Here is an 8,411-nt window from a genome sequence, read left to right on the forward strand (position 1 = left end):
CGAATTGGAAAGTACGAAAAGCTGATGCTCACACTGCTAATCCTGTAATCCATAATCGGAATATGGTATAAGATTGTACAATTTTCTTATTGTATTTGATTAAACAGTGTCAAACAATCAAATATGTTCTTCAATAACTCATTGGAAAAGTCAGAAGAAATTTGTCAAAATATATGAACCACATCTACAAATAATTTAGAAACGCTTTAGTAGTTCAAAAGGTTAATTAACGACAAGGCAATGAAGCTGCCTCCTCATGAAAGCCAGATAACGTAAGGTTCATAGAACTGGCATTGTCTTTTTAGATTTCTACTCTCTCCTGGACAATATTTAAAATGAGACAGGGGAGTCATAATATTTTGTCAGTAGCAGTGCCGGGCATGACATGCTTCACATGGTGATTCACCTTTGTAGTGAATTTGAAACTACGCTCAATTTACACCAACATACTGCGTTTGATTGAATGTATGCAGGATTCCAAGGACAAATGGATCTTCATTGTGCCTGCATTACTTCGGGTGACTTACGTTCACTAGGCACGGCCTGAGCAAAACAATTCCTACAATAACCTATCCTAATTTTCGAGAATCATGGAAAGGGTAGCATTCTAAAAGAACTAAGACAAAAACAACACAGACTTACCCTTTTTTTGGCAACTGCAAAAAAAGAAAACTTCTATATTTCTTCAATATGGCTTTGCAATAGAGGGACCCGTTGTTTGCTCGATGCCAGGCTTCCTTCCCCTGCATCATCACCCCTCTTCTCTTCATTGGCTTTCCCCACATCACAGAATAAAATCCACTGACAATAACAACTGCTCCTATCAAACAGCATTCAGTAAATGTAAACTGAGAAGCTAAATGGTGTCCTTTTTGCAATTTTCAACACGACCAAAATTAGTGCCTCTCAATCGACGACATTTTGATATGGAGGTTACAGGGAATAAAGATTAAACCCTACCTCCCAAGGTAGAAAGTATCACCTAAGAAGGTAACACCAATGAAAACTGCAACGACAATCCCCAAAGGCTTGAACATAGCTACAAACACAGGCCCTGTCCTTCTAAGACACCAAGTAGATACACCAACCTGGAATGCTGAGCCAAACACTCCCTGCAATAATATAACTTAGCAACTTAGGTTCATGTGTTAGAAATATTACATCCAATAGGTATATCAGGGCTGGGTTTAGTTATCTAATTACCGAGTATAGAACAGCGATCCACCTGATTTTAGGTGTTAATTCCCATGAAATCAGGTCTCTTTCTACAATTGAAGAACTACTACAGATTGAATAGCCACAAAGAAGCAATAATTAAAAACCATGATCAGCTCTGCGCGGTATTTCTTTAGAACTGATGCCTGAAACACAGAAATGAAATAGGAAGTACTCTTAGTTTCTAACCAAATTCCACACTTTCAAGACGTTTTAAGTAAAAGTTTACAGATTTCACCTGTACAATAGGCCAAGATGCGGCCAAGATGCAATTTGCCGCGAGACACACTCTTCCAAGGACCCAGTTTGACTGTTCGGATAAAAGTTGCTTATGAGACAACATATCAGTCATAACAGTTGAGGATGTTTTCAGAATTCGGGGTCCCTTGTAAAGAGTCGCAATGAAAGCCCTTCCATTCTGAAACCAGGCATTTGAACGATTTTAGAAATCGGTGACAGTGTAAGATTACCATGCTACCAATGTCTCAGAATTGCGTTGTACAACTCTTATCTGGGATGAGAGAGAGCTCATCATCAGCTAAATTCTCCTTGGAATAAAAAAAACAAGATAATCGATATATTAACACTGGTTCTTCTACAAAACCTAAGAATAGAACAGGTACTCATAACTAATGCTCAGGTTTCATTAACAAAATAAGACGATTCTGATAAAATCACACTTCAGAATAAAGAAACAAAAAGGGAAACATGTCAATTGGCCAGAGCAGTTTACCGCCCGCTTGCACCTGAGTTCGAATCCCCCTCCCCCATGAATTATCAATTAACAGTAGCTTAAAACATCGGTTTGGCAAAAGAAAAAAAACATGGAGGTTGATCACAATTTTCAGTTTGAGTAAAAAGAGGAGGGTATAACCTGAAGATAACTGCCAGTACAAAGGTAAAAGCAGGAATGAGGTTGAGCATAGCTGTACTAGGAGTAGGAGAGCTATATTTAATCCTAGCATAACCAAGAAACTGCGCCATGAATCTGCAAAACTCTTGAAATTATCAATCAAACCTACTAATCAGTAATCACCCACCAACAAATTAAAAATGCAACCTTGATTAATTCTCACACTGGATTTTTTATCAACAGATGTAATTCTTAACTTACCCAATTAGACCAAGCAAGTTGAACCAACCGATGATCGAGAAAGTGAGGGGAGGGCTCTCAGATCTACCAAGAGCACATAAGATAAGAGCAAAGAAAGAAATTAACTTTATGATCAAAGTAATAAACCACAGTGACAAATCAAACCTTTGGATTCCGGTAGTTGAGAAAAAGTGAGATTTAATTACTTGTGGAAGGCTAGAGAAATTGGGAGGAGGATGAGGGCGGCGAGGGCATTGGAGTAGCAGAGAAAGATAAGGTTGCTCATGCCATTAGACATGGCTATTTTGCTTATTATAATTAGCCCAGCTTGTGCACACTCACCCAACACCATCCCAACGATTGGTAGTGCTGCAATCTTCCCCATAACTCCCTTTTTTTTTCTTTTTTTTTTTTTTTTTTGTTCTTCGATCTCAGAACCAGAAATTTTCACAGCAAGATGCAGACATGGAGTCCTAATGTAAGACAAGCTTTGAATAAATTTAATTGATGACTTCACCTGGGGCACCCATTTGCATGGTCATAGTGTAGTCAAATGGGCGGGACGTCGTTTGTTCTTTGTTTAAACTTCAGACTAAAATATAATTATTTTTTTATCTGCCCAATGAAACTCAACTTCAATCTTTTTTTTTTTCGGAACAAAATCGCGTAATTTTACATTTTGAAATTTAATATTCATTCTAGATTCCTGAGATTCTATTAATTTTCTAAGATGAGATGGAATGTGCTTACGTAGAAGGGTAAAAAGATAATTTTGAATTTCATAGTAAAATGATAATTCCGTAAAAAAGAAACTTATAAATGCCAGTCATAGGAAAATTACCATTTTACCCTTTCAAGTAAATACATTCGTCTCTTTTTTAATATTGACAGATTCCCATTTGCATTTCACCTGACTTGTCCTCCTACCCCATCAACTATAATAAGAAGACTGATAGTTCATAAATTTATAACTAACTAAAAAACAACAAATAATCTGCAATTTTTTTATGAACTAAGATTATCTCCCATTCTCTTTTCATCTCCTTTCTTCCTATATTCTCACATTTTCTATTTTGTCTTTCTCTTTCTATAAAAAAATTAATATAAGATGTTGACGTAGCTTAAAATAAAATGAGAGAGAAAAAAAAAAGAAAAAAAAGGAGAGAATCTTACTCCTTTTTTTTTTTTTAATTTCAAACAAATAATCTGCAATTAATATTGTCTTTAATTTACATAGAAAGAAGACTTGTGCACTACTGCTTCTCTTGTAAGCCGTTTTGTAGCAAAGGGAGCTTGTTTTGGTCTAGTGATTCGATATCGATCAGCTTCTCTTCTTTGGCCTTTCCCCACATCATGGCATAAAATCCAGTAACAATTATCGCTGCACCAACTAAGCTGCAAAGATGTTATATAATCAATTATCATTAATTAATTTGCTGATAAGAATTTTCTCTTAATAATCAACCCGATTTTCTAAGTTTCTAACAAGCCAAGACTTTCCCACCCAGCAGCTTTCACCGACTGTCAATGATTCAACCAAAGAAAAATCAAATAATTGAACGGGACAAGTTTAGAGCTCTTTTGATAACTATTTTGTTTTTAGTTTTAAGTTTTCACTATTTGTGCTTGAGATATCAAGCGAGAATAAGTAAGAGGTTGAAACAAATTATATGTATATTTATACCTTCCAAGATAGACTGAATCTCCCAAAAATATGATACCCATGATCACACCAAAAATGATTCCAAGAGGCTTAAACATAGAACAATAAAAAGCTCCAGCTTTCTTCACACACCAGGTGACTAAACTGTATCGGAGAACCGTCGAAACAATTCCCTGTAAATGATTATACAAAATTTAACTTATAACTATGAGCTTTAAAAAATCTTTTACTTTGAGCTATGAAGAAAAAAAAGAACTCTAATTTGTTTACTGTGTATAAAATAGCAATGATCCCCACATCCAGCCTTAATTCCCAGGCACTTGCACCTCTAACTGCAATTACAGTAAATGCTGCAGACTGAATGGTCGCGAATAAGCATTGGAAAAAGACAATGAACACAATTGCAGGGTACTTCTTAACGATTGTTGCCTGCAACATTTGGAATTATAGAAAGAAAGAAAGAAAAAAATTGTAATTTAATTGGTTGTTATTTGCTTTCAGCTCTATAAAAGGGTAACCGAGTAATACACCTAATTACCTGCAGAATGTACCATAAAGAAGTTGACAAGGCGTCAGCTGCAAGAAAAAGCCCTCCGAGGATCCAGTTTGATTTCGATGAGGAAAGGATCAGTTGGTTGAGTGAACTAGCAAGTGATGATGATAGCCGTATGATTGGTAGGCCTTTGTAAAATGTTACAACAAATGCTCCTGTGATTGATACTATGGTTCCCAAAACTTTTGCTTGGCTGCTTGAGCTTCTCCAGTAAACTCTTTCCATCCTAAAGTTAAACCACCCAATATTTTTGAAAAAAAAAAAAAAAACGAACCACCCAATATTTGAAGCAATGCATGTTGATTACTTCTTAAATAACACAACAAAAGTTATCAAGTTCCAGCACTTTTTTTTAATAGTATGAGTAAAATTCTCATATATTGAAAATGTTCATATATGATACACGTGTTCTCACCTTTTTCACACATTTTTCAATAGTACGAGTAAAATTCACATATTATTGAAAAAGACTGTAATTGAAATTTCAGAATGATTAGAAGAAAAAAATTATCGAATAATACACATACATATTCTTTTCATATTTTTATGGTGTCTTACATTCTAATTGGATTTTATAGCCAACAATAAAAAGAGAGTTTAATATTTTTGGTCACTCTTTTTTTTATTGATCTTTAGTCAGTTATACAGTACTTGCCCTCGATCGGTTACAGTGAAAGAACTCAATTATTTGTCCCCAAAGTCAAACCAATACTATTATTCTCAGTATAAAGAAAGTAAAAAGAAAGGAAAAAGAAAAAGCAGAACCTGAAAATGATGGCAAGTATGAAAGTAAAAGCTGGGATGAGGTTAAGCATGGCCGTGCTAAGTGTGGGAGAGCTGTATTCTATGCCAATATTTCCAAATATTTGCGATGTACAACTGCACATGTATGTTGAGTAATTAAATTTCTAAGAAATTGGTCTGTAGAGTGGAGTTGCGTGTTAAATTAATTAGTGTATACGTTACCAACCAAAACAGTGCTAGCAAGAAGATTTTGCATAGGATGGAGAATGTAAGGGGAGGGCGCTCCGATCTGCCAGTGGCCAGAAAATCTCAGTAAGAAGAAAAGAAAGAAAAAATGTGACACTTTATCGTCGAATATTTTTCAAGATTTCAAAAAGACAGAGTAGTAAAATGTTTATGATTGATCAAATAAGATCTACGAAAAAAGAAAGAAAGAAATTCTGTAGAATTAACCTGTGGAAGATGAGAACGGAAGGGAGAAGAATGAGGGCGGAGACGGCGTTGGCATAGACTACGATTATGTAGGCGTTGGTCCCTTTGGACATGGCTGCTTTGTTTACCACCATACTGCCAGTTTGAACCATCATCGCGATCACCATTCCAATAAATGGCAGAAAACCCTCCATGTTCATCTTATCTCTTTCTCTCTCTCTCTCTCTCTCTCTCGAAACTGCAGAGTCATAAAGACAGGTACATCTGCAGATCCCACATCCCTGCAAATTACTTTGTCACAATCTGCTACAGTAGTTTTTTAAAATCACTTTGGCCCAATTTTGCCCTGCATATAATTGTGGGAAATGCATGATTGACATTTTGGAAACTGTCATATCTCTTTCTTTATCAAACGTTGTACTGTTCAGATCGATGCAATCAAATCCTACACTACAAATGAATACAAACTGCAGAACTTCGAAACTCTAACCTTAGTTTCCAAACAACAGTAATAGAGTTTCTTACTTGACATCTCGATGTCGATCCACTGTTGGTTTCGTATTCTCTTCTCTTGAACTCAAAAAATGGATTCCAGACTCTCAGTAGGGCAAGCACTCCAAGTGAATTCCATACACATGTCTGAGAAAAGGGACCAGAAACCTAATATATATTTGCAACTGCTTCGTCCTATTGAGGAAGTAGTGGCCGTCAGCTTTAAGAGATTATAAATGTCTCTTGGAGCTTTAAAATGGACTAGTCGTCGCACTTGTTGAGAGATAGAATTGGCGGAAACCTGAAAACCAATTTAGATGCGAGAGGTGGAAAAGTTCTTGTCCTGCAGAAAATTAATAAAATTATTAATAAAGTTCTTGCCCTGCAACAAGAGAAAAATCAGGGTACGTATTAGGTGTTTAATAAAATTATTAAACCTCTTGAAGAGAAAGGAAGATGGAAGCAAGACGAAGAAGAGGGCGAGCGCATTGACGTAGACAACGAAGACAAAGTCATCCATCGCTTTTTTTCATTGTTGCTTGTTCAACCCAACATCCTAAAAGTCCACCATCACTATCATCACTGTTACTGATTCTCCTTTTTATTTTTGTGGTTAACGATTCTCCTTAAGAATAGAAATGAATTATAAAAAAAATGTAAATTTTTAAGTAGTTCAATAATTCAAGAGCAGTTAGCTACAACAAACATATCTTGACATTTGTTGCATAAATAATTAGTCATCATTATATCATCATTGTATTGTCGTTATGTCATCGTTATTCATGTATATATGTCCAATATATTGTTATATGATCAAATATATCACCGTTACTGAAAAATAATCATTTCTGCAAACCAAATATCTAATATTGCAACTAATTTTCCAGAATTCAATCCTATTGTTCACCATTTGGGGTCTTTTAAAACTAGCCCGTTCAACTCAGATTGGCACATGAGTCAAGTCCACGAACTTCTTTTAGCGTCTTATTTCCTAAGCCCATACCTGTGCTATTACTGATACTAAGAAAGTCATCTATAGAGTCCGAGGGAATAAATTTTGTAATTCCAAGCCCATAGGCCATAGGTATCAAGCAGCATGCCAGCATATCCGTGCTAAACCTAAAACCTGTAGGTAGTCATGTGGGTTATCATAGGATAGGATAAATATTGACCAATTTTGGGCACCATTGGACACTTCTACAATTTAGTCCTCGTAGTCTCTGAAGTGATCTAGTGAAAATTGGCCATGCTCCAAATTGTTAGCACACGGGGACTTATTTGGTATTTAGGGTTTGGATTGGAATTGAAAACTCCCTAATCTCAAGGCATGTTGAGGGGAGAAATAATAAAAAATTGACACCAACTAGAGGATAGAAGATGGATTGCCCATAAAGGAAATTTATCCATTTTAATCTTTTCTAGAATGGTAGGATAGAAGGTACATGTTTTATTCATGCATAATCTTCTTCTAACCACCTCTAAATGAAGAATCATTTACTTCTACCTTCAATTTGATTTATCCATTTCAATCCAATCCTACTTATCAAATGAGGCCTTAATATACTTTATTATACCACGTGAGATAAATCTTGAAGGGTTTGCACAGCGAAAACGGCAAGTCGACCATCTATATTGTGCTACTCATATTCTACAATTATAGTGACAGAGGTAACATGAGATCATTTTTTTGTTACGTTGGAGGGTCTCGAACTCTGTACCTAACTACTCTTACTCATCCCTCTACCTACCCTCACCACTAGACGAACCCCAATGACTTAAGGTAAAGTGAGATCATTAGATGCACATGACCCCAGCAATCCCGCAAGATTGATAGATTATGAATGTAAATTTGGTTCGAGCATTGTACTTGGTTGTATCAAGAAACCACAATTATCGATACTTATCTCATCTTAGGAGTATTGAGGTTTCTAGGGTTCTTTTCTATTGATTGATAGATTACCAGTGTTGATTTTACAAAGCAAATCTTAAAAATTGGGCTTTTGGCTCATATATATTCTCTAAGTGCGTTTGATTTTTCTTGAGGGCTATAGCTAGGGTTCTTTTGATCACTCCGTCATTGTAAATTACTGGTTACGACACTATACTACTCCACATTATGAAAAAAAAAAACCTTTCTAACTGTTATTCATGTTGCGTATATGCATGTGTGTATGTATGTGCGTGCATCTCCATATATATTGGATTTCCACTCTTAGATG

The 8,411-nt window shown here is 35.8% G+C and overlaps 2 protein-coding genes across 7 annotated transcripts; both read right to left on the minus strand.

Annotated features, from left to right (window-relative positions):
* Positions 1-976: 976 nt before the first annotated feature.
* On the minus strand, positions 977-2,948 carry LOC137731385 (WAT1-related protein At3g28050-like). Of its 2 annotated transcripts, none has more exons than XR_015957598.1 (6): positions 2,474-2,948; positions 2,330-2,392; positions 2,090-2,203; positions 1,454-1,633; positions 1,204-1,361; positions 977-1,112 (listed from the first exon to the last, which is right to left on the minus strand). XR_015957598.1 is itself a non-coding variant. In XM_088687344.1 (6 exons), the coding sequence occupies exons 1-4, from the start codon at positions 2,691-2,693 to the stop codon at positions 1,585-1,587; spliced, it is 405 nt and encodes a 134-aa protein (XP_088543470.1). In that variant the 5' UTR covers positions 2,694-2,948; the 3' UTR covers positions 977-1,112; positions 1,204-1,361; positions 1,454-1,584. The 2 variants fall into 2 exon arrangements, 1 of the variants encoding a protein (XP_088543470.1); XM_088687344.1 differs by having other exon boundaries at positions 2,515-2,948.
* A 507-nt stretch (positions 2,949-3,455) lies between these two features.
* LOC137731484 (WAT1-related protein At5g40240) lies at positions 3,456-6,764 on the minus strand. Of its 5 annotated transcripts, none has more exons than XM_068470603.2 (9): positions 6,630-6,764; positions 6,226-6,535; positions 5,722-5,981; positions 5,495-5,557; positions 5,290-5,403; positions 4,510-4,750; positions 4,242-4,328; positions 3,993-4,144; positions 3,456-3,698 (listed from the first exon to the last, which is right to left on the minus strand). In XM_068470603.2, exons 3-9 carry the CDS (start codon positions 5,898-5,900, stop codon positions 3,533-3,535), a joined length of 1,002 nt encoding a protein of 333 aa, XP_068326704.2. In that variant the 5' UTR covers positions 5,901-5,981; positions 6,226-6,535; positions 6,630-6,764; the 3' UTR covers positions 3,456-3,532. The 5 variants fall into 5 exon arrangements, with proteins under 5 accessions (XP_068326704.2, XP_068326702.2, XP_088544478.1 ...); XM_068470601.2 differs by having other exon boundaries at positions 4,242-4,400; XM_088688352.1 differs by having other exon boundaries at positions 3,456-3,703; positions 4,242-4,400.
* Between the last annotated feature and the right edge of the window lie 1,647 nt (positions 6,765-8,411).

This window comes from Pyrus communis, chromosome 16 (assembly GCF_041283825.1).
Source record: "Pyrus communis isolate YQ-2024b chromosome 16, ASM4128382v1, whole genome shotgun sequence".
In the NCBI taxonomy this organism is placed as follows: Eukaryota; Viridiplantae; Streptophyta; class Magnoliopsida; order Rosales; family Rosaceae; genus Pyrus; species Pyrus communis.

What these genes read in the sequence shown, in the direction of transcription:
- LOC137731385 (XM_088687344.1), bottom strand. Translation starts at nt 2,693, where the DNA reads ATGGGGAAGATTGCAGCACTACCAATCGTTGGGATGGTGTTGGGTGAG. An exon ending in ATTTCTCTAGCCTTCCACAA is followed by an intron (nt 2,393 to 2,514) that starts GTAATTAAATCT and finishes TGCTCTTGGTAG; the next exon opens with ATCTGAGAGCCCTCCCCTCA. An exon ending in AACTTGCTTGGTCTAATTGG is followed by an intron (nt 2,204 to 2,329) that starts GTAAGTTAAGAA and finishes AGAGTTTTGCAG; the next exon opens with ATTCATGGCGCAGTTTCTTG.
- LOC137731484 (XM_068470601.2), bottom strand. Translation starts at nt 5,900, where the DNA reads ATGAACATGGAGGGTTTTCTGCCATTTATTGGAATGGTGATCGCGATG. An exon ending in ATACTTGCCATCATTTTCAG is followed by an intron (nt 4,751 to 5,289) that starts GTTCTGCTTTTT and finishes GTTTAACTTTAG; the next exon opens with GATGGAAAGAGTTTACTGGA. An exon ending in GATTCAGTCTATCTTGGAAG is followed by an intron (nt 3,699 to 3,992) that starts GTATAAATATAC and finishes TTTGCAGCTTAG; the next exon opens with TTGGTGCAGCGATAATTGTT.